We start from the raw sequence: 25,138 nt of genomic DNA, 5'->3' as shown, positions 1-25,138 counted from the left end.
ACTAAGCCAGGCACTGGGAGTTGAGCTGAGAGCAGAGAGAGCCTGCTTTGATGGAGCATACATCCTAGTGGGAAGGGAATGTTAAAAAGTTAAATGACTACAAAAAAACTGGCAACGAATGTTGTATTTTAAAATGAAAGACTGAATGCTTTCCCCCTAAAATCAGGAACAAGGTCAGGGCATCTACTCTTACCATGCCTATTCAACACTGTATTGCAAATCCTGGATAAAGCAATAAGGCAAGAAAATGAAATACAATGCATATGTTAGGAAAGGAAGAAATTAAATTATTCCTATGTATAGACAATATGTGCTTGTCTACATTAAAAACAAAAACACGCCTGGTACAGGGGCTCATGTCTGTAATCTCATCACTTTGGGATGCCCAGGCAGGAGGATTGCTTGAGGACAAAAGTTAGAGACCAGCCTGGGAAACATAGTGAGATCCTATCTCTACAAAAAATTAAACTAGCTGGAATGGTGGCATGTACCTATAGTTCCAGCTACTTGGGAGGCTGAGATGGGAGGACTGCTTGAGCTCAGGAATTTGAGGCTGCAGTGAACTATGATTGCACCACTGCACTCCAGCCTGGGTAACAAGGTGAGACTCTACCTCAAAACAAAAATAAGTAAACAAAAACACCCCAAGTAATCTATCAAAAAAATCCTCTTACAACTAAAGTGATTTTGTGAGATCACAGGAGACAAGGTCAATACACAAAAATCAACTGAATTTCTATAAACTAATACACAAGTAGAGACCAAGATTTCAAAAGGCTGGGTGTGGTGGCTCACGCCTATAATCCCACACTTTGGGAGGCTGAGGCGGGCAGGTCAACGGAGGTTGGGAGTTCAAGACCAGCCTGACCAACATGGAGAAACCTCGTCTCTACTAAAAATACAAAATTAGCCAGGCGTGGTGGTGCATGCGTGTAATCCCAGCTACTCGGGAGGCTGAGGCAGGAGAATTGCTTGAACCCAGTGGGGCAGAGGTTGCGGTGAGCTGAGATCACACCACTGCACTCCAGCCTGGGCAACAAGAGCAAAACTCCATCTCAAAAAAAAAAAAAAAAAAAATTACAATAGTTCTAAAAACTAGGAAATATTAGGTATAAATCTAATGAAATATATATAGAATCCCTGTGCTAAAAACTATAAAACAGCTGGGCATGGTAGCACATGCCTGTGGTCCCAGCTACTTGGGAGGCTGAGGCAGAAGGATCACTTAAGCCCAGGAGATTGAGGCTAGCCTGGACAGCATAGCAAGACCCCATTTCAAAAAAAGATTAAAACGATAAAACACTGATTAAAGAAATCAAATAAGTCCTAAATAGACATACCATGTGCATGAATTAGAAGACTCAACATAGTAATTCTCCCTGCAGTGATCTATAGATTTAATGCATTGCCAATAAAAATCTCAGTAGGGTTTTTTTTTTCTAGATACAGACAAGCTGATTCTGAAGTTTATATGAAAAGGCAAAGGAACTAGAATAGCTAAAACAATTTCAAAAAATAAGAAAAAAGTTGGAGGAATTACACCATTTTAAGACTTAGTAAATACCTACAATAATTGATCATGTAGTATTGGTGAAGGGGTGGACACAGATCAGTGTAACAAAATAAAGAGACCTTACAAATACGGCCATTACATTTTTGGAAAGGTGTAAAGGCAACTCAATGGTAAAATGACAGTCTTTTCAACAAACAGTGTTGCAAGTGAAAATCCACAGGCAAAAAAAGAACCTCAATCTAAATTTTACATCTTATATAAAAACTAACTCTAAATGGATTACAGATCTGAAGTAACTACTTTTAGGGGAGGATTCTAGGAACATGGCAGAGTAGGAAGCACCAGGAATGTTTCCCCTCTTAGAAAACAATTGCACTGGCAGAATCTGTCTGATACAACTATTTTGGAACTCTGGAGTCTATTGAAGGCTTGCAAATTCCAGGGGGAGGCTTGAACAGTAATTTGTGTTTAATTTTGGTCAATATCAGCTCTTACAGCAGTAGCAGCTACCCATCCCCCACCTCCAACCCTATGGCAGACAGCTGTGCATATGTTCCTGGAGTAGCTTGCACACAGCTTGCAGGAGCTAGGGTGGGCCAAAAGATCCTGTCCTCCAAATATCAGGGATTTGTGCTCTGATTACTGCTTCTGATAACAGAAATGTAGACAATGATGCAGGTGGCCATTGTTGTTGCACCTTCTCCCATTGTTTTTATTTTTTATTTTATTTTTATTTTTTTGAGATGGAGTCTTGCTCTGTCGCCCAGCCTGGAGTGCAGTGGTGTGATCTTGGCTCACTGCAACCTCTGCCTCCTGGGTTCCAGCGATTCTCCTGCCTCAGCCTCCGGAATAGCTGGGATTACAGGCCCCCGCCACCACGCCCAGCTAATTTTTGTATTTTTAGTAGAGACGGGGTTTCACCATGTTAGCCAAGCTGGGCCCACCAGCCTCGGCCTCCCAAAGTGCTGAGATTATAGGCATAAACCACCACACAGGGCCAACACTTTTTCCCACTGTTGCAAGCTCCTCTTCTGCTGAACTAACTTATAGGGCATTTAAAGGGATGAAGGCCTCCTTTAAAAAAGTCAACTCTTCATTTCTGTCTTTTTCCCCTTTTTGGAACCAGCTATTAAAGACTAGGACATTCAAAAACAATTACATACACCGGGAAAATTTGAAAATGAATGCCCATGCATGATCAGAGAAAGGCACAGGCTCAGAATAGATCTCAGAAAACTTCACATTTATACCTCAGGCTGATCCTTGGCACAGAGACAGCCTACAACAATAATTAAAAAAAAATTTACCAAACCCAGCAAACCTTGGTGAAGGGGGAGAATCTGATTTCCAGAGTAACCACATTATTAGATTGAAATGTCCAGTTTTCAACAACAACAAAAATCACAAGACATACGAAGAAACAGGAAAGCATGGCACATCCAAAAAATAAATCAACAGAAACTGTTCCTGAAAAATAACTGATGGAAGATCTACTGATAAAGACTTTAAAACAACTGTCTTAAAGATGCTCAAAGAACTAAATAAAGATATGGAGATGGTCAAGAAAGAGATGTATGAACAAAATGGGAGTAACAATAAAGAGATAGCAAGCCTAAAGTGAAAGTAAAAAGAAACTCTGGAGCTGAAAAGTACAATAACTAAAATGAAAAATTCACTTTAGGATTCAAAGACAGTTTTGAGGAAGCAGGAAAAATAATCAGCAAATTTGAAGATAGGACACTGGAAATAATCAAGTCTGAGGAACAGAAAGGAAAAAGATTGAGGAAAGTGAAGAGAGCCTAAAGGACCTGTGGAACACCATTATATGCATACTGGGAGTCCCAGAAGAATAAGAGAGAGAAAAGGGGAAAGAATATCTGAAACTATGGCTAAAAACTTCTGAAATTTGACGAAAGACATGAATATGAACATCCAAGAAGTTCAATGAACTCCAAGTAAAATAAAGAAACCCACACCAGGATACATTATAATCAAACTCTCAAAAGTCAGAGACAAAAAGAGAATCTTGAAGCAGCAAAAGAGCAGTGACTCACATAAAATAGATTCTTTTTTTTTTTTTTTTTTTTTTTAATTAAAGACATAAGGTCTTCCTTTGTTGCCCAAGCTGATCTTGAACTCCAGGTCTCAAGCAATCCTCCTGCCTTGGCCTCCCAAAGTGCTAGGATTTCAGATGTGAGCCAATGCATCCAGCTACAAGGGATCCTTAATGAGATTATCAGCAAATTTCTCATCAGAAATTTTGGAGACCAGAGGCAGTGGGCCAACATATTTAAAATGTTAAAAGAAAAAAAAAATCAAACAAGAATCCTGTATCTGGAAAAACTGTCCTTCAAAAGTGATGGAGAAAATGACATTCCCAAATAAACAAAAGCTGAGGGAATTCACTACCACTAGACTTGTCCTATAAGAAATGCTCCAAGGGTGTCCTGCAAAGTAAAATAAAGAACAGTAGATAGTAACTTGAAACCATATGAAGAAATGAAGATCTCAATAAAGGCAATTATAAGAGCTAGTATTATTGAAACAACAGTTTGTAAGTTTACTTTGTGACATAATTTAAGAGACTACTTTAAAAAACAATGATTAGTCTAAAAGCTAAAATTATTATAACTTTGGATTGTAATGCCACATTTGTTTTCTACATAATTTAAAAGACTAACACACTTAAAATAATTATTAGTTTATATTTTTGGGCACAAAATGTAGAAAGACGTAATTATGTGACATCAATAATCAAAAGGGATGCAGATGCAGCTGTAAAGGAGCAGAATTTTTGTATGTTTTTGAAGTTAAGCTGTTATAAATTCAAATTACAGTGTTTTAACTTTAGGATGTTAAATGTAATCCCCATGGTAACCACAAAGAAAATACAGTAGTCCCCCCTTATCTGTGGTTTCACTTTCTGTAGTTTCAGTTATCCACAATCGACCACAGTCTGGAAATATTAAATGGAAAATTCCAGAAATAAACAATTCTTAAGTTTTAAATTGCATGCCATTCTGAGTAATATGATGAAATCTCGTGCCATCCTGCTCCATCCTGCCTGGGACATGAATCATCTCTTTGTCCAGTGTATCCACACCATATCTGCTACCTGCCCATCAGTCACTTGGTAGCCATCTCGGTTATCTAATTGACTGCTGTGGTATCACAGCACCTGTGTTCAAGGAATCTTTATTTTACTTAATAATGGCCCCAAAATGCAAGAGTAGTGATGCTGGCAATTTGGAGAGGCCAAAGAAAAGGCAATTTGGAGAGAACAAAGCAGTAAACTGCTTCAAGTGAAAAGGTGAAAATTCTCAACAAGGAAGAAGAATCATATGCTTATATTGCCAGGATCTATAGTATGAATGAAACTTCTATCCATGAAATTCTGAAGGAAAAAAAATGTCATAGTACATGCAGGGTTCAGTACTATCCCTGATTTCCAGCATCTACTGGGGGTCTTGAAACATATCCTGTGTGGATAAAGGAAGGACTACTGTAGTTGTAGTACAGAAAGAAAATGTACCAAAGAAAATGAGAAAGGAATTTAAATGTTTCACTATGGAAAATCAAGTAACACAAAATAAGATAGTAGTACAGAAAAATGAGGAACAATACAACTCTAAGGCATCTAGAAAACGAATAACAGAATGACAGAAATAAGTACCTTCTCATCAGTAGTTACTTTAAATGTTAATTAAATGCCCCAATCAAAAGACAGTGATTGGCAGAATGGATAAACAAAAAACCTGATCCAACTATATGTTGCCTACAAAAGACTGACTTTAGATCTAAAGACACAAACAGATTGAAAGTAAAAGGACAGAAAAAGATATTTCATGCAAATAGTAACCAAAAGAGAGCAGGAATGGCTAATATTAGACAAAATAGACTTTAAATCAAAAAAGGTTACAACTGGCCAGGCACGGTGGCTCATGCCTGTAATCCCAGCACTTTGGGAGGCTGAGGTGGGTGGATCACGAGGTCAGGAGATCAAGACCATCCTGGCCAACATGGTGAAACCCCGTCTCTACTAAAAATACAACAATTAGCTGGGTGTGGTGGCGCATGCCTGTAATCCCAGCTACTCAGGAGGCTGAGGCCGGAGAATCGCTTTAACCCAGGAGGTGGGGGTTGCAGTGAGCAGAGACCGCGCCACTGCACTCCAGCCTGGTGCCAGAGCAAGACTCCGTCTCAAAAAAAAAAAAAAAAAAAAAAAAAAAAGGTTACAAGAGACAAGGACATTATATATTAATAAAATGCTCAATATAGCAAGAAGATAGAACAGTTATATACATTTATGCACCTAACAACAGACCATGAAAAATATAACACTTTCAGAAGGTAACAAAAAATCTTAATGACCTGGGGTTAGGCAAAGATTTCTTAGCTGTGACACCAAAAGCATGACCCACAAAAGGTAAAACTGATAAATTAGACTTCGTTAAAATGAAAAACTTTTGCTGTGTGAAAGATCCTTTGCTTGGAGAGTTAAAAGATAAGGTACAGACATGAGAAGATATTTGCACGTCACATAAGCAACAAAGGAACTTTATATATCCAGAATATGTAAAGAACTCTCAAAACTCAACAGTAAGAAAATGACCAACTAAATGACCCAACTAAAAAATAGGCAAAAGGTTTGAACAGACACTTCACCAAAAAGTATATGCAGATGGAAAATAAGCATATGAAAAGATGTTCAACATCATTAGCCATTAGAGGAATGCAAACTAAAACCACAGTGTGAGACTACCACATACCTATTAGAATGACTAAAACAAAAAACAGTAATACTGTTAAGTGCTGGTGAGGATGTGGAGCAAGTGGAAACTCTCATATGTTGTTGTTGGAAATGCAAAATAGTATAGCCACTCTGGAAAATGATTTGGCAGTTTTGTATTAATTTCAACATGCAGTTACCATATCACCCAGAAATCTCACTCCTAGTTATTTACCCTAGAGAAATGAGAATTTGGCCAGGTGCAGTGGCTCACGCCTGTAATCCCAGCACTTTGGGAGGCCGAGGTGGGCGGATCCCGAGGTCAGCAGATCGAGACCATCCTGGCTAACACGATGAAACCCCATCTCTACTAAAAATACAAAAACAAAATTAGCTGGGCGTGGTGGTGGGCACCTGTAGTCCCAGCTACTCGGGAGGTTGAGGCAGGAGAATGGCGTGAACCTGGGAGGCGGAGCTTGCAAGCGAGCCAAGATTGTGCCACTGCATTCCAGCCTGGGCGACAGAGCGAGACTCGAAAACAAAAAAAAAAAAGAGAAATAAGAACTTGTGTTCACACAAAAACCTGTACATGAGTGTTTATTGAAACTTTATTCATAATGGCCCAAAGCTGGAAATAATCCAATGCCCTTCAACAGGAAAATGGATAAACTATTGTATAAGCACACAGTGAAATACTATTTATCAATAAAAAGGAATGAACTATTGATACATGCAACAACATGGTTAAATATCAAATGCATATACTGCGTGAAATCAAACATACAATATGATTCCATTTGTATGACATTCTGGGAAAGACAAAATTGCAATGATAGAGAACAGATCAGTGTCAGGGACTAGAGATGGAGAAAGTATGAATGCAAAGGGATAGTATGAGGGAGTTTTTGAGGGGTAATGGAACTGTTCTGTTACCTGATTATGGTGGTGGTTACATGAATCAATTCATAAGTTAAAATTCATAGAACTGTATGCCAAATAAAGATCAATTTTACTGTATGTTAAATTGAAAAGTAAAAAAAAAAGTTACAGGAATGAATGTATACTCACAAACTGAAATAACTACTCTGAAGGAAATGAACATTCCATGAGAGCCTAAGAGAGAGGAGGGACACTGTTTTGTGACAAAGGAAAGCATCAAGAATGTTTTCCCTGAGGAAGTGAGGCTTGAGTTGGGTTCTAAAAAATGATTTAGAATTTACTTGGGCTAAAGGAAGGCTGATTCACACAGAAGGATTTGCATGTGCAAAGGCCCCGGAGTAGGAGGAAGATGGCTCATTCTCATCTAAAAAGGACTAGAGCACAGGGAGTGCCCTGGAGGGTGGGAGAAGTGCATGGGGAGTGAGAAAAACCCCAGCTGGAATAAGAGAGTCAGATTACGCCAGACTGCTCTAGGTGGGGCCTAGGTTAGGGCGGGTGGAGAGGTGTGGGCTGTGGGCTGGCCTGATAACTTCACTGACAGTTGGAACATCTTGCAGAGACCCGAGCAATCAGACCCCCCAGGGCAATGCTAGACCTGGGATTGGATTCTCAGTAGTCCTAGCAGGAGGCGGCCTGCTCCCAAACCCAGAGATTCCAGACACCCTGCAGTGCCGCATTTACCGTAGACCCTAAAGTGCCCTCTCCTGAGGCCTCTGCCTTGTTCAGGAGAATATTGACAGCTCAGTAATATACACTAAGCTTTCTGAGGGGCTTGAGGGCTTTGAGAGATAAGATAGTCTGGCTTGTACAGACTACCACAGGGCCCCAGTGATGTAGTTGTTTTCAAAAATACTTGTGTCAATAATCAGGTATTTTTCAGATGGGCAACAGATCCCCATCACCCTACCCTGAACCACTTTACTCTCCCCCAGGCTCCAAGCCCAGGGCCTCTCCCCATTTCCAGGCCTCAGGGCCTGTCTTATCCAGGGCTGGGGGTGGAGGATAGAGAGTGACACAGATCAAACTTATAAGTTGTCAGTTGACCATTTAATGGAAGTCTACACTGAATAATCCTTTGCCAAGTGAATAGCCCCGGAATTTGTTTTGTGGTGTAATAAGGGTTTCCAAATGGCTTAGTTTACATACAACAGCATGACATATAGACGGTTGCAGCGAGACATGACTCTAGGCACTTTATGGGCCAAATGTAGGCAGTTATCATGATTCCTATTTCAGAGATGAAGAAATTGAGGCCTTGGTCAGTGACTTGAAAACTCACATAGCTAGAAAATGGCCAAGATTTGGATCCAGGATTGCCTAACTTCAATGTACTGGCTCACTGATTCTCGAACATTAGTATTTGGGTCGTGAGATGGAAATTTACCAAAAATGCAGATTCCCCGGCCCCATCTGGGCCGGGGAATCAGCATTCCAAGCTTTAAACAAGGGGACTCCAGGTGTCTCTCTCTCTCTCTTTCAACCTGAAGAATTTGGGGGATTTTGCAAATGACCTGAAGCCTGAGAGGAAGTGCAACACTGCAGGGCTCTCAGGAGGGGGTGCCCTGCTGACGCCTGTGACTAGGCCTAACCGTCTGGGGTTCTGCGGCCCAGTGCCGCACACTGTCATCTGCCTTGAGGTGCGCCTGGGGTCCAGATTGGCCGATGAATATGTACACCCGCAGCGCCTCCTTCACTCCGAAGACTCACTTTCCCCCTTGCACAAAACCGAACATCCCACCCCACCACCACCTCCAAGCTAAAATACCTGGGCCGCCCCTCCCCACGAAGGGACGCGCTCCAGGCGAATGGGGAGGGCCCGGAAGTCGGGCCTGGGACAGAGGAGCCGGCCCACCGCCTCCCGGTCGGAAGCGGCAGTGCAGGTGAGGCGGCGGCCAGCCTGGGGACTGCGCGGGTAAGGAGCGGGAGGGCGGAATGCACCGCGAAGTTGGCGGGGGACGGCCACGCACGCCTCGCCTCGGCCTTCCTGCACCGTAGGGGCTGGCCGCCCTCCCGCCACCCCTGGGCACCTGTCGACCACGTCTGGGCGAGGGCGGGTCGGCTCCCGCCCTCGGGCCCTCACCGCGGCGGGGACGCCGGGTCAGCGAAGGGTTAAGGGACTCGCTCCCTCCTCTCGGCTCCCTCACCCTTGGAAAGTCCCCGAAATGACGTTTCAACCCGACAATTTAAAAAAGAGTTTAATTATAGAGACAGGCTCTGGGAGCTGGAACAAACCCTCGGTCGGCGGGGCCGGTAAACAACTCGGGAGCGAGCGGGCTAGGCCAGTCGCAGCCTTGCGGAGCCCGCGCCCCCGGGGAGAGGGGGAGGGGAGGGCCTCCGGGAGTTGGAAAAGCCGAGGAAATTCGAGGAATCAGCTTTCTTTGGAAAAATCCACTTTGTAGCCATTCTGGGGCGCCTGATGGTGCTCCTGGCCGGTCCCGCAGCCTTGGAGGGAAAGCGGCGCCGCCCGAAGCAGGGGCATAGCCGGTGCCCCGCGGGGACAGGCCCTGGGCCGGGAAGGGGGCCCCGCCCGCTCCCAGTCCCCTTCCCTTTTGCTTTTTTCCAGCCCCTCCTCCGGTCCCCCCAGCTGAGCTTTGCGAACCCTCGGGAGTTAAAGACCAGCCGGCCCCCTTTTTGGGGGGGTGGGGGGTGGGGAAGCGGGAATGGGTGGAGGCCGGGGGAATAAAAAACCGAAATAGCTTCACATCACAACTCAGACTAACCTTGTGGTTTCAACGCGCACTCTGCTCTGTCCTGAAATCTGGAACTCATTACCTCATCACCAAGAAACTGCACGAAATCTCTCCCCCACAGCCCCAACACCCACTTGGGAAAGGAACGAGCAAACATCCCTCAAAGAAACCTACACTTGAATGATTTAAATTAAGGTGGATGGAAGTTATTTCCCTTTCTGGCGCTTGCCAGATTTCAAGAAAAGCTGAAAAATGGGAGCGGGGGAGGGAAGCAACAGACGGCTGGAGGGCAGCAGCAGAACAAGCGAGGGGCAGCAGCCGGGTTAAAGTGGGGGCCATCCATTTCGGGCAGAGGAGACAAATGAAAGCCGACCCCGCTGGGATCACGTAGGTTCGTGGCTGCAGCAAAAGTTGGGTTTCACAAAGTTGAAAAACAGCCGGTTTCTCAAACAATTGTGATTTGGAAGGTTTCGCTGGGTTTGCCCAGATGTTTACGAATAAATAAGAAATGCAGTTTTAAAAAAGTGTGTTGGGGGTGGTGAGAATGCGCTCTCTTCGGCCCGCCCCGTCCTTTCCAAAGAAACGTGCTCATAATGGGGTGACCTAATTACATCGCAATGGAACTCAATCCTAGCCACTCCGCAGCACCGGGTTTCATAACAGACTCGGCGGCCTCGAGTGCTGGGAAGAAACGTGCGAGGGCCGAGGGGGGCGGCGGAGCCCGCGTGGAAATCGGAAAGAAGCGCAGCCCTGCGACTTCCGCCTGGGTCATCACGCCAGCAGTCGGGCCAAGGCGCAGGGGGCGGGTGGGGGACACGTTAACTTTTTATTTGGGTGGGCGGCATCCAAACCTAACAGTATATATTTTATCATTTTCAAGGGAGTCATGCTCCATTGCGGGCCCTTCGGTTTCGTGGCTCCCATGCCCCCCTCTCCACCTCCCGCCAAAACGGCGCAGCGTGACAAGCCATATGTTCCACTCCCGTGGGGGCGAGAGAGAAGCAACAATAAGTTAAAAGTGCTGCCTCCCTCCACCTCTTTACCTTCATTCTTACCAAAGTAACCTTTTTTCATTGTTCTACAGTCTTGAGGTGTGTGTGGGGAGGACGGAGGAGGGAGGGTTGTGGCGCCGCCCAGAATTCGGAGCGCGCGTGGAAAGTAGTGAGTTGCTCGGTGGGCTTTTTCTGGGAGGAAGGGGCATTCAGGAAGGATTAGGGTTTTCTTGACTAAAAAGTTTAAAGATTGGATGCGTGAAAAGAAACGCCACGCCTAGGCCTGGTAAAACAATCGTCCCGGGTTGTGGTCTTTTTTTGCGGCGCCCCCCACCCGCCCACACCCGGAGAGCGCCGGCTGCAAAGCGAGCGCGAGTGTAGACGCGTGCGGCGCACTAAATTGTGCCGCGCTCGCCCCCGCCAGACCATGTCCTCCTGGGGAAAAAGTTTCCCTAGTACCCCCAGCACCGCGCCCCCACCCTACGCCCCGCTGGAAAAAAAACAGCAACATAAAATCCTAGGCTTGAACATTCTGTGCGTCCCAAATTTCTAATGTCCTCGGCCTGCCCGGTTTGCCGAAGGGAGCCGAGTGTCGAAGAGAAGTCGGGAAAAGGTAAGTTGTGCAGACACTTGGGGAAGTTTCAAGGAGACCGCCAGCTCAAGATGGAAACCGCGGCCCGGGCGCTAAGGACGGGCTTCAGCTCCCGCTGGCAAAAAGAGAAAGTCGAGCCCGCCTTCCTGCCCAACAAAAAACAACAACACGACAACAAGAACCCCGGAGGGAGTGGAATGAGTGACGTCACAGCCGCGCTCTGAGGCTGACAAAGGAGGGGGCGCGCCCCTCCCGCTCTGCGCCCGCGCGGCCCCGGAGAGGGGGCGCCTGAAGCGCCGGGTAGGGAAGTCAGCCGACTCGAAACTTTTCCTCTTTAAGAAAAAAAAAAAAAGTTGTGCGCGGCTCACAGTGGGGTTTTTTTTTCCGCCTTGTTTTCTCGTCTCCCCTCCCCCTTCTTCCTTTTGAAAGTTTCTTCTCCTCCCCCTGCCCCCCCCTCCCCGCCTGACCGCATGGCTGATTCAACTCCAGTGTCAATCAACTTCTTTTTCCTCCTCTTCCTCATTTAAATAAGTTTAAAGCTCCTCCTCCCCCCGGCCCACCAAATCTGAAACTTTATAAATTGGGCTTTGCGCGCCCCAGCCCGGAGTCAGAAAGGCGAGGGGCGCCGGGAACTGGCGTGTGGGACTCCAGACAGGAGAGGCTGCGCCTTCCCCGCACCGGGACCTTCGCGACACACCAGATCCTCGCCCCTGGCTCGCGCGAGCGCACAGGATGACCACCACCCTCGTGTCTGCCACCATCTTCGACTTGAGCGAAGTTTTATGCAAGGTAAAGGGGGGCGGAGCATTTGCTTTTCAAAAAGTCTTTTTCTTTTGCCTTAAGAACCCCCAAAAGTTTGGGTCTTGGAAGGCAGTGGGGAAAGTGGTGCAGCGAGATGATTCTTTTCTCCTCCCGCATTTCTCCCAAGTTTGAAGGAATTTGGCCCCGTCCTTCCCACCCTTTGAGTTTCAACAGTTCCTGGCGGGGATTACATGTGAATCTGGAGGCCAGGGTTTTGAGGGGCGAAGTTTGCCTGGCAGGGCAGCCCGGGGGCTTCGGGGGGAGGGCTGGGATTGGGACAAGTTTTGGGCGATTCTGTTTTACGTAACGTGCTGCTGGATCCCAGGTTTGCTGGTCTGATCGGGTTCCCAGTCTGCGCCCTAGGTCTGTCCAGCGGCATTACCCACCCGTGGGGTTGGGAGTGGGAGGTCCCTCGGGGAAGTGAGTCTCGGGACAATGTTTTCCTCCACTCTTTGGGGGGAGCTGGGGATATGCGAGGAAGAAAGGCCAAGTTGTGATTCAAAAAGATGTTGCAGAACAAGTTTGCAGTGGGGCTTGAGTCCGCCCTAGCTCCGTTGGGCTTCTTCCCGCGATAGCCGATCGTGCAGCAAACTTTGGGGTGAAAGAGGCATTCAGGTTGACCCGCTTACCTGTGTTGCCGAGGCATTGCGGCTCATCGATTGCGGGCGGGGTTGGGGGGGGAGGTGGCGACAAAATGCTGGCTTAAACTCGAGAGTCCCGCGAGTAAGGATTTAATGGGGGCCTCCTTAAAACATGTTGCTTGTCAGCCAGTGTTGAAAAAGCAAGTTTTAAACTCGGAATGTTCCAGGACTGCGGTTTAAATGTACATAGCAAAAGTCTATGGATGTTGTTAAATTTCTTTCCAACCTCCCCCTCCCAATTTGAAAGGGTGAAGTTGCTGGGCTACTTTTTAATTGCTGAAGTGTTTTGCCTTCTCTTAACACGTCGGGTCATGTTGCTCTGTTTTCCCAGCTTGCTGCTCCTGTTGGTGCAGCTGCCAACGCCCCAGGGCTGCAGGGTTGGGGTGCAGGGACGCCGAGGAGCTGAAGAGTAGCATTTAAAAAGTTTGAATTTTTCAGCTTCCTTCCCTCCCTGCACATTCCCAAACTCCACTTGCCAGCCCGGCTGCCAGCGCTCCCCAACATTTCTTCCTTCTTTTCTCGACTCTCCCGCTCTTTGATCTATTTCTTTCTTTGGCCCCCCTCCCCCCTCAGGACTTTTTAAATGAACCTCATTGTTGGGAACCAGCTCTCGACTGGGTTCCTGTAATCCTCTCGGTGGGGTGGTTGCAGTTACAGATTCCCGGTCCCCCCCTGCTGATCCTAAGGGACCAACATTAGAATTTGCACAACGACACCCACATGGGCTGGGAACTAACTCCTAGGTCCCTGACCTGCACCATTTCCAAATCTTGGGTACAATTTGGGCAGGTGACCAGGGTCCTATTGGAACAGAAACCTGCCATTGGTGGCTCTGCCCCCATCCCCACCACCCCCAATCCGCTATTGACTAGGAGGTGGGTAGGGGGGGTTGGTGCTTTCCTTTTCCTTTCCATCTGCAGCTTTGCGTTAAAGATTAAACACTGGAGCTCTTATCCAAGCTTGCTCTTGCAGCCAAAAGACTAATTGCAAAGGCATCTTCTCAGTGAAGGGGGCGGGGTGGGCTAGGGCTGAGTGGAAATGGTGAGAGAGATTATTGTAGAAAATATCTCTTCCGGGAACTTAGGGCAAAGAGTTTTATTTTCAGGAATCACATCCCTGTCTCCCCCAACCTCAGACCAGGCCCCCAATCTCCTCCCCACAAGAAAAAGCAAAGGCAGTCTGAAAACCTGTTGCCAAAGGAAGGGAACACTTCTGAAGGAGGAAGTTGAGAGTCTTAGGCCAGGTCTTGAAGGAGGGGGTATCAATTAAGCAGAGACTGATTGGAAGGGGACCTAACGTAGCCTATGATCGACTCCTTTCTGAGGTTTACCTGTTTTTGTCGCGGGCGGTGGCGGGGGCGGGGTGCGGTAATCTAGAGAGGTCTGGGTTGTGTGAGATATTTTGAGTTGAAGAATCTGTTTGACTAGTAAAGAAGTTGAACTTTACAGATTAACGTGGTAGCTTTGGGGACAGAGGATATGGGGGTTGCATTGCAGGAGTCAGCATGGAGTAGGGTGCTTGTCACACAGTTTGGATCTTGTGGTTTCTTACGCATGGGGCCAAAATAAACCCAGGTGAATGGCCTATGGGAGGGAGAGAGGGAAGGGAGCTTGCTAGAGCCGAGGTAGAGATGAGTTCTTTGAGAAAGAGCGGGCGTTTGTGGTTGTGTAGGGGCTGCCCATAGTGGACATCCTGGTGGATGTCCTCCGTCCTTACCATCCTTTCTCTTCTCTCTCCAGGGTAACAAGATGCTCAACTATAGTGCTCCCGGTGCAGGGGGTTGCCTGCTGGACAGAAAGGCAGTGGGCACCCCTGCTGGTGGGGGCTTCCCTCGGAGGCACTCAGTCACCCTGCCCAGCTCCAAGTTCCACCAGAACCAGCTCCTCAGCAGCCTCAAGGGTGAGCCAGCCCCCGCTCTGAGCTCGCGAGACAGCCGCTTCCGAGACCGCTCCTTCTCGGAAGGGGGCGAGCGGCTGCTGCCCACCCAGAAGCAGCCCGGGGGCGGCCAGGTCAACTCCAGCCGCTACAAGACGGAGCTGTGCCGCCCCTTTGAGGAAAACGGTGCCTGTAAGTACGGGGACAAGTGCCAGTTCGCACACGGCATCCACGAGCTCCGCAGCCTGACCCGCCACCCCAAGTACAAGACGGAGCTGTGCCGCACCTTCCACACCATCGGCTTTTGCCCCTACGGGCCCCGCTGCCACTTCATCCACAACGCTGAAGAGCGCCGTGCCCTGGCCGGGGCCCGGGACCTCTCCGCTGACCGTCCCCGCCTCCAGCATAGCTTTAGCTTTGCTGGGTTTCCCAGTGCCGCTGCCACCGCCGCTGCCACCGGGCTGCTGGACAGCCCCACGTCCATCACCCCACCCCCTATTCTGAGCGCCGATGACCTCCTGGGCTCACCTACCCTGCCCGATGGCACCAATAACCCTTTTGCCTTCTCCAGCCAGGAGCTGGCAAGCCTCTTTGCCCCTAGCATGGGGCTGCCCGGGGGTGGCTCCCCGACCACCTTCCTCTTCCGGCCCATGTCCGAGTCCCCTCACATGTTTGACTCTCCCCCCAGCCCTCAGGATTCTCTCTCGGACCAGGAGGGCTACCTGAGCAGCTCCAGCAGCAGCCACAGTGGCTCAGACTCCCCGACCTTGGACAACTCAAGACGCCTGCCCATCTTCAGCAGACTTTCCATCTCAGATGACTAAGCCAGGGTAGGGAGGGACCTCCTGCCTACTCCAGCCCCTACCCTGCACCCACATCCCATACCCTCTTCTCCCTACCCATCCCATTCCCCACAGGCCCTACATTAACAAGGTTAAGCTCAACCCCTTTCCCCCAGCACCTCAGAATGTGCCCTCCCTCTCCCCCTCATAACCCCACCTAACATAAGGACAAGTCAATTTGTCAGTAGCTTCTTCTGGCTTGAAACCCCCTCCCTGGATTTTATAGCCCACTTACCATGCATAACAGACAAGTCCCATATTTTGTCAGTAGATGCCTTTTTTTTTCCGGCTTAAGCCTTAAGTGCCAAATCACAAGAGAAAAAGCAGTAACAGTTTACAGAAGCAACTTAGTGCCTTGTAATCTAACTTTGTCACTGTGACTACATTACCTCTTCAGCGCCAGAGGGCACCCGTGGGCCTCCCGGAGCCTCTGCCCATGGGGGGGTGGAGACCCGGAACCAGCAGCCCCCTCCACTGGCGACACAACTGCACCTTCCCTCATTTCAGTCTCCCGCACACTTATTCCTCCTCCCCTCTTCCCGGCGGCACCTCTCCACCTGTACCCCCCCCCCCCCCCCCCCGAAGAGTTGTTGCCAGACCAGGGTTTTGGGGGAAACCTGTCTTGACATTCAAAACCTTTTTCTTCCCGATCTGAACCCCTGTTGACTAATCTTGCCTGGGTTTGTGTAGGTCTGCAGGAAGGAAGGCTGAAAAAGCGGACGAAGATTTTGACTTAAGTGGGACTTTGTGATTTAATTTTTTCTTTTTTTTAAGCGGGGAGGAAGGGGAAGCTAGATGGACTAGGAGAGACTTGATTTTGGTGCTAAAGTTCCCCAGTTCATATGTGACATCTTTTTAAAAAAAATAACAACAAAAAAAAATGAGAGAAAAGCTAAAAAAAAAAAAATGTAAGGGGTGAGCAGTTAATGGTATTCATTCCACATACAATATCTGTGTAAAACGATTTCCTGTAGAAGTAGCTTTAATGGTTTTTGCTCTAGAATACCGTAGGTCTATCCTTAGAGCACTCACGCCATGCTTTCTTCCCTGGGTTTTAAACTTCATATAACTTTCAGAAATTGGAGAGCAAAAATTTTGCTTGTCACTGCACATCAATATAAAAAAGCTTATTTAACTTATCAAAACGTATTTATTGCCAAACTATGCTTTTTTTTTGTTAATTTTGTTCATATTTATCGGGATGACAAATCCATAGAATATATTCTTTTATGTTAAATTATGATCTTCATATTAATCTTAAAATTTTGTGACGTGTCTTTTTCCTTTTTTTCCACAGTTTTAATATATTATTCTTCAACGACATTTTTTGTAACTTTACACTTTTTTGGTTATTTTATTTTAAAAAAATGAAAAATTAATTTAAAAAAATGCAAAAAACTGTTGGATTATTTATTTTAGAAATTCCCCCCTTTGTGTTGGACTGCAAATTGAGTTTCTTTCTCTTTAGGCCTTTCACAACTAGGACTGAGAATGTATGTAAAAGTTCTGTGACAGTACAGAAGGAAAACAACTTTTTATGTATAGCTTCTAAAAGGGAAAAAAAAAAAAAGAGAAACCCTTTGACTTCCACGTGCCCATCTCAAGACATTCCACTCACAGATTTGAGGTTCTGGATTCCAGGTCTGGAGTTTTCCAATGTTAATGTAAACAGAACTGGCACACACACATTAAGATGAATGTAATTATTATTCCTCTTGCTGGTCACTACCGTCGCTTTCTATTTCTCTTTCTTTGTGTGAATTTATTTAAAAGAAAAAAAAACTTTTTGTAACGACTATTTGCAGTTTAAAAATCAATAAACCCCGTTTTTTCAAGAAACATTGATGGTGGAGCTGGTTTTACTTGGTTTTGGTTTGACTTTGCCAGTAAGGTTCTCCCCTTGTATACCTTGCAAGTCCTGGGGAGGGGGAGGCGGAGAGAGAGGGCTGTGGCTGTGGGTGGCGGCATCTCTCATCCATATAAGCTAAGCCTATAGCTCCCTTCCTTGATGCTGGCAGTTTGCTGCGCTTAGAGGGGACGGGGTGGAGGTTTTCTGCAAAGGAGCCTGGACTTCCTGCTGTATTACTTCTGAAAAGACTGTGCAGTGTGTTAGTTGTTGGCTGAATAGCAACGGGCCCAGCCTTGCCGACACTTGTGTGGCCTCTGCGGTTCTTCTGGGGAGCCAAGGCTCAGGGCCTTCCAGTCCGCCCCGTCCAGCCTGTGCTCTTCATTCCTTTGGATGGTGTTTGGGGTGCCAAAATGATAAAAGAGGACCTAGCACTTGGCACACTTGCAGGCTTGGATTTGAGTGAGTTCTTTTATTGGGGTGCCTTGGGCTCATTTTGCCCATAAGAAATTTACCTCAGTACTGGCCTCTCAACACCTACCCGTGTGGGGAGGGTATAAGGAAGCACTGCCTGCTTGGAGAGGAATGTCCAGCGGGGTGAGGGGCTCAGTCACAAGGAACTGGGGACTGGGACTGGATTTGACATAGCCTTTTGGGTTTGGAGGGCTGTTAAGGGGAAGTGAGTGTTAACACTGGCCAACACAACACAGCAAGTCACCAAGGGTTCCCACCACCTTAGTTACAATCTCAGGTGCTATGCAAAATTAGGTATGTTGTCATCTTGGGAAAGGTGGGGTCTCCTTGGCTAGATGCACCCCCACCAAGGCTAGATGACCACTTAAGAGGTGGCATTTCACCCGCCGGAGGAGTTGGAACTTTCACAAATCTTGAGTGTGAGCCTTGGGAGGATTTATTTGGGGAGAGGCAGAGATTGCTATTTGCAGCTCACTTGCCTTTGGTTCCTTTACACCCAGGAAGTTTTGGGAGTTCAGCTGAGTCACCATGATTCCACCAGGCCTCTTCCGAAGGTCTGCAGCAGACATTGGGCAGGCCAGGGATGTCCCTGAGACTCGAAGACCTACCTCTACCCTCAACTCATTTCCCTGGTCATCAGATATCTACTGGGGGTCAGGGGGTGAGGTAGAAAAATAGGGACTATTACCTGTTCCAGGGCAGGGGCTGGTGGTTTAGGAAGGGGAAAAGCAGCCCTTCTTAGGACTGGAGTAAACCTAGGCCTCTTGTCCCTTAAGGAGGAAATGAACTTTGTGTGTGTGTGGAGGTGGTGGTGGTGGTGGTTGGTGGTGGCATGTGATCTTCCTTTCGGAGTAAAAGCAAAAAAGACATTTAATCATTCACCTTGAGCTCATTCCCTACAGGCATACCTGAGCATGTGGCAGACACCTTTCTAACTTCCCCCCTCATGGTGACGCTGGTTAGGTTCCTAGAGGCCCAGGTGTACCTCCTGGCCAGCCCTGAATTTCCTCTAGAGGAGACAGTCCTTTGACTGAGTCAGTCCTTTGACTTTGTCTAACCAAGATAGAGACATTGACTACTGGAGGCCCTGGAGGGTGGGGGTTGGCTGTAAAGCCCAGGGGAGACTCCTTATCATGTGGGGAAGCTCCATGTCCCCGGGTCTTAACCCTTTACCTCTAACTAAGTGTCTCCCTGGGGAACTCACTCAGGCTGGGATTTAGGTAACCCAGGCCCATGTGTGGTGGCCACAAGAGCCTGGTTGTGTCCCATTGAGTCCTTAAAGTTAGAGGAGATGGCCCTTGGGAAAGGGAACAGCAGAATATTTCAGGCCCATTATTTCTCCGGGATGTTAGAAGAAGGGGCCTCAGCAGCAGCCCTGTGCTGTAGTCTGGCAGGGAGGCCAGGGAAGTGTGAGCCCAGAGCTGGCAAGAAACCCCTATCTCTGAGCTCCTCTGCAGCTAGGAAGGATAGGAACTATGCTGAGGGAGTTGAAGGGAAGGCTTTCACGAGGGAAGTGGGTCAGGAAAGGCCAGGCCAATCCTGGGGCACAAAGCCTTCTTCTCCACCCCTTACCCTGGAGGCCAGGGTGTCTTGAAGGCTGGGTTTAGGGGCCTGCACCAGGTCTGCCATGGATGGGCGGGGCCTCTGTGGCTACTGGCCCTGCAACCCACTCTCTGGCTGTTGGATGAAGATCTTCTCTTGGAGCAGCTCAAAGAAATGAGCTATTTTGGCCACCGAGCAATGCCTTTCCTGGCCTGGAGGCCTCATTCTCAGGAGGAAGGCTATGGTTCAGTGACACTCATGAAAGGAGGGCTTTGAGGGCCAACTGAGATTGTGGGTTAGTCTGAAGATGGGTTTTACAGTCAACTGGATCACGAAGCACTGGTTACCGAAGAGGCAGGGGTCATGGCAGGGGAAGGATCCAGGGCATGAAGGAAGAAGGGGTGTTGAATGGAGCCCTTGGACCAGGGTTCAAATCCCAGCTCCCCTTCTACCAGCTTTGGATAAATGACTCAACCTTGGATTTTTCAGCTGTATCTCAAGGGGTTACTATGAGATCAAGCGAGCCATTTGTCATGACAGCTCTTTGTAAGTGCCAGGTAGTCCTCTAAGAATTTCCTGTGTGTTAACTCATTGAATGATCATAATGACCCCACGGAGGAAGCTCTATACTGTTCCTTTTGTATAGATGGAGAAATTGGGGTGCAGAGAAATTCACTAATTTGTCATACAGGGAGTCGGTGTCAGGATTTGAACCCAGGCAGGCGACCTCCATCACTATGCTAGAGTGTTGTAGGCTGGGACACTGGAGCAGTCCCTGGCACACAGTAACTGCAAATCAATCAGTGTTAGTTGCCCTCTCCCTTGGCCTTTTGTGGAGATTCTGCATGAACACAGGAGGCAACCAGTTGGATTAGATGATTCTGCACACACCCCCTCCGTTGAGTGCCATGACCTCACCTCCCATGAGGCCCTGCATTGGCACATTTGGAGGACGGAGTCTGGGAGGAGGGGGTAGGCCATCCCCTTGGACTTTCCCCTTCTCTGCCTGCCATGAGGTGGCTTCTGTTAATGATCAACAGACCAAAGGGTGCCCTAGGGCTGCCTCAGGGAGTTGGCTCCATGCCCTTCTCCCCCCGGGGTCTTCCACCCCTGTGTGTAGCCAACCATTTAATCATGTCTGGCTGGACTGACTGGAGGCTACCTGAGTTCAGAGGGGGAGGAGGTGGGGAGGTTAGCCAGGCCCCTGGTCACCCCCTTGCTGCCTTGCAGGTGGCCCTTCTAAGGCCTGCCACTTGCCTGCTGGGCAGAAGGCAGAGATTCTGAAGGTTGGAAAGCAAGGCAAAATCTCAGCCTTTTCTTGAATAAGGTCAGCATTGGGGGTCTCACCTCTTGATAGGTAAGGCTGGTGTTGAGAAACCTGGCCTACAATGCTTTCTGCGGGAGTCCCAGATGGTTACAGCTGAGTTACCGTCATAGAAAACTAGACTCTGAGGAGCCAGGGCAGGGGCTGCCCATGAGAGCCAGCTGCTGGTCAGTGGACAAGGATGCCTCCTCCACATTGAAGCTGTTTGCAGTTGTTCTGAAATGTTGGCAAAGCCCAGGTCTCAAAGTACAGGGCTGTGAGTGATGACTGTACCTGTGCTATCAGCTTGGGTTGCAATGAAAATAAATATGGGCAATCGCCAAAACTAAGGCAATTTTTTCAGCACCTGGAGCCAGGCAGGTAGCTTCCCCCTGACTCCAAATGTACCTTAGGGAGAAGGAGCTCATGACCACACAGGTCAGCATTCATTTCCGCCAATCCCAGTATTCCAGAGCTATGGGAGGCTCTATTGTCCGTGGTAAGGAGCTGGTTTTGGAGTTACAGGGACCTGGGTTCAAGTCCCTGTTTGGCCTCAAGGTCACTCTGTGACTTTAAGCTAAACACTTAGTAAGAAGTTCAGATCCCAGTTTCCTCATTTGTAAAATAGGATGATGGTGATAATGATGATGATAATGACACCTAGGTCAATGGATAAACAAACAAACTGTGGGATTGTCACATCATGGAATACTATGCAGCTATATAAAAGAACAAATAACTGGTACACAACAATGTGGAAGAATTGCAAAAACAAAGTTGAATGAAAGAAACCAGCCACAACAGAGCACATATTGCATGAGCCCATTTGTATGAAGTTCATAAACAGGCAAAAGTGATCTATGATAATTGATATTTGACTAGAGGATAGAGAATACATGTAAAAGTTCATTGACCTGTGCACTGAATATTTGAGCACTTCACTGTAAGTTATACTTCAAAAAGACAAACCTATACAGTTGTCGTGAGTGTTAATACATGTAAGGAAAAGAAAAAGAAATTCATTACCTGGCCCATTATAGGCACTTAATAAATTGTGGCTGGTCTTTGTAATAGCAACAACTGGATGATGCAGGTACTATTCTAGTCCCCTTTTATAGAAGGAGGGAATGGTCTCAGAGCAGGTGAGTGACTTGCCCAGGGGATGTGGGGCTCGAGTCCCACCCCAATGGCTCTCAAGCTTGCATAGTTTCTTACTACCTAATACTGTCCCTCAGTGAACAGGTGCTGTTTCTGCAGGAAAGCTAAATTTGCAGTAACCCAGGCACAACGAAGTTGACTAATTAGTAAGTGTAATCATCTGCATTAGAAAAGTTTTTCTTTTTGCAGATTTAAAATAAGCCTCCTTGCTAGTCAGTACCTCCTACGCCCTGTGGGAGGTAAAGGGAGGCCGAGTTGGGGGCTAGCTGGGCTCTGAGCGGCCGGAGAGCGGAGAGCCTTGACTGTCTGGTGGGCCAGCATCCAGAAGCCACTGTCCTGGGAGCCACCCCTGTGGGCTGCTTGCCTGACTGTCCTGGCCTATCCCTCCCCTGGGCTGATAAGGGCTTAGAGGGGCCTTGGGGAAGGGCTGCCTGGCCCAGCCCCTCTTTACTGGCCCTCAAACTCAAGGGTGCATGGAAGCCTTACATGGCTGTCGCAGCACCACTTCCACCCTCTGTTCCATTCTACTTTTTTGGGAAGTGGTCCTTGGAGCTCCACAGGAAGATGTTCAGCTCAGCCAGTAGATCCAGCCACCCCAAGGAGCTGGGAGTGAGTTCTTGCTGGGCTGACCTCCTCTGTGCAGTGTCTGCACAATTGGCTCAGCCTCAGTGCTCTAGGAAGGGCCCAAGGCTTGGGGTCAGACAGCAGGGCAAAATTTGAAGAGATACTCATTCTCAGGGTCTTACGAATGAGTGCCTCCCGAAGTTGCACACGCTAGGCTTCTGACTTGCTTTATTCTCATTCCAGCCCTGTCAGGCAGCCCTGGATTTGTGATCCTGCTCAGCCACTTTCAAGCTGTTTGATCTTGAGCAAGTTGCTTAACCTCTCTGAGACTTGTTTTTCTCCTCTACGCACGGGGTGCAGGAAGCATACTCACCCTGCCCACATTATAGGGCTGTGGTGAGGATCAGATGAAATGGAGAGGAAGGAGCTCTGGAAATGATAAGACCCTAGACAAAGGTCATATTGAGAGTGTGGGAGCAGCTTGCAGTCCTCAGAATGACAGAGCCCTTCTCTAAACATGTTTGAGTATCAAAACGTGGTGCTTTGCCACCTTGGCTCACTCTCTCGATTTTCTGCCTCAAACTCACATATGGTGTGTGCGTTATAGGTGGTTCTCTTGAATTTATATAGTAAAAATAATAACATGAACCAGCATTTGTGAAGACTTACCATGCACACTGGGGGCTGGGCCTCCGTCACATGGTTACGTTTGATAGTACCTGCGAGTCAGTGCTACCATTAGCCCCATTTTACAGATGGGGAAGGTCAGGCTCAGGGATAACTCGCTATTCCCAATTGCACAGCTGTATACCACTGAGCCAGGACCCAGGTCTGTTGGGCTGCAACACCCAGGCTCTCAGCCTCCACTTTTAAAAGGAGGCAGATGTCAAATGGCATGGGTCACTTAACAGGTCCAGGTTCCAATGTTCACCCTCCCCTGGGGACCCATAGTCATGGAGGAGAATTTCTCCTCTCAGCCCATCCTTTCCTGAGATGTCTCCATCACATGTGGTCACCCTCTCTGCAGCCCAGGGGCCTGGGGTAGTGAGCAGAGGTTGGGCTCGCTTTCTGCCTCCTTTACAAACGGAAATGCTGAGGTGCAACGTGGTGTTGGCAACTGCGCTGGGCTCACCTTTGGGTGCAGCAGTGGCTTTGAAGCCACGCCTGGTCTCAGTGGTGCTGCTGCCTGGTTGGGGTGGAGGAAACCATATTTTATCACTCACAGGGGTGTTGTCTTGCATGATGTGTGATCAGGAGGGAGGCTGCTAAGGGCTAAGCTGATTATTTTCTAATCAGTTAGCAGCTTTATAGTCTGCTTGAAACTTGTGACCTTGGGGCTGGCTGTAGAAGGCACCAGCACGGTTGCTGGCATTGGTGTTCCCTCTTATGGTGCCTTGTTTTCTGAGAGATACTGTCCATTATGATTAAACTGCATTCTAGCAGTTCCTCTCCATTCAAGGAAGTCATTTATTCCTGCGAATGCGGGCTCAGAGGGGGAAAAATGGTGGATTCTCAGAGCTCCAGCCAGCAGCAGAAGCCAGCAAGGGAGGAGGAAGGAGGCACGGCCAGATCAGCACAGCCAGCGCTCAGATCTTCCCCCAGCTGCCTCAAGCTGGGGGAAGGAGGGCAGGGCTCTGAGGCTTCCTTCATTGGCTCAGGAAGGCCTGTCTCCTAAACAGTTTTTCTTCCTTTGTTGCTAACCATTTTACTGGGCCAGCCTAGAGGGCTCTGAGGCATTAGGAGCAGCCAGGCAGTTGGTTCAGTCAGACTATTAGACTTGGGTAAAAGCTGAAATACTGCCAACTTTGGTGTTGTCCCTAACCTCTGCTTCTCTCTGTGCATCCTGTAGCTTTTGGGTTGGTTTGGAGCAGGAGCTGCATCTTCCCACACAACGGATGACACCTGCAACCCAAACAATGTGCCCACACTTGAATGGAAACCCCTTCAGCAGCGTATGGTGCTGGGGACCTTCTGGGGAGATTGCTGGAGTGCAGGTTCACATGAAAGGGAGTTAGGGAGCTGGGTTTTCTCTTCATAAGTATGCACTAACTATCTCTGGAGGCTTAGAAGTCCATCCCCACATACAAGCAAACCTGGGGCTTACGGATTGCTGCAGCTGCCACCAGTTTGGAGGCTGAAGGGAACAAGTCCTACCCTGGCCATTGCTTGCTGATGAAACTTGATGGTCACTTTCTATTTCCAGGCTTCCATTTTCTTCTCTGTGAGATAGAGGGTGGGAGCCAAAGAGTAGTTTGTTTCATGATTCCATGAATATCTTAGAAAGCAAAATGCACAGAGCCAAATTTCCTTTGCCATGCCGAATGACAGGGCAACGGAACTGGCAGTGTTGTTGCTGTAAAACCCCAACTAGAGTTACAGACGGAAGGGAGTTGGTATGTCCTGTCACTGATGTCAGGTGACTCACACAGACGGGTTTGGGACTCTAGAAGCTGGCTGTCGGAACATCCTTTGAAGTGGTGGTTTTAAACACTTTTATGAACTGTAGGCTGAATGTGAACATGTAAGTCATTCTCCTGGTATGTCGTATTTTCCCAAACACGCTATTTCAAATTGAAACATTGCAGCAACTGTCTTAATTTAGGATGTGCTTTGCATTTGAACATGCTACTTATTAGC

General features: G+C 47.9%; 1 protein-coding gene across 2 annotated transcripts; it reads left to right on the top strand.

The window, feature by feature from the left end:
• Window positions 1-8,767: 8,767 nt before the first annotated feature.
• Window positions 8,768-17,453, top strand: ZFP36L1 (ZFP36 ring finger protein like 1). 2 transcript variants are annotated; one of them, XM_063793611.1, is made up of 3 exons: window positions 8,768-9,061; window positions 11,988-12,244; window positions 14,637-17,453. In XM_063793611.1, exons 2-3 carry the CDS (start codon window positions 12,188-12,190, stop codon window positions 15,594-15,596), a joined length of 1,017 nt encoding a protein of 338 aa, XP_063649681.1. In that variant the 5' UTR covers window positions 8,768-9,061; window positions 11,988-12,187; the 3' UTR covers window positions 15,597-17,453. The 2 variants fall into 2 exon arrangements, with proteins under 2 accessions (XP_063649681.1, XP_016781745.1); XM_016926256.4 differs by having other exon boundaries at window positions 9,018-12,244.
• Window positions 17,454-25,138: the final 7,685 nt, after the last annotated feature.

This window comes from Pan troglodytes, chromosome 15 (assembly GCF_028858775.2).
Source record: "Pan troglodytes isolate AG18354 chromosome 15, NHGRI_mPanTro3-v2.0_pri, whole genome shotgun sequence".
Classification (NCBI taxonomy): domain Eukaryota; kingdom Metazoa; phylum Chordata; class Mammalia; order Primates; family Hominidae; genus Pan; species Pan troglodytes.
This window is presented reverse-complemented; position numbering and strand designations above follow the sequence as displayed.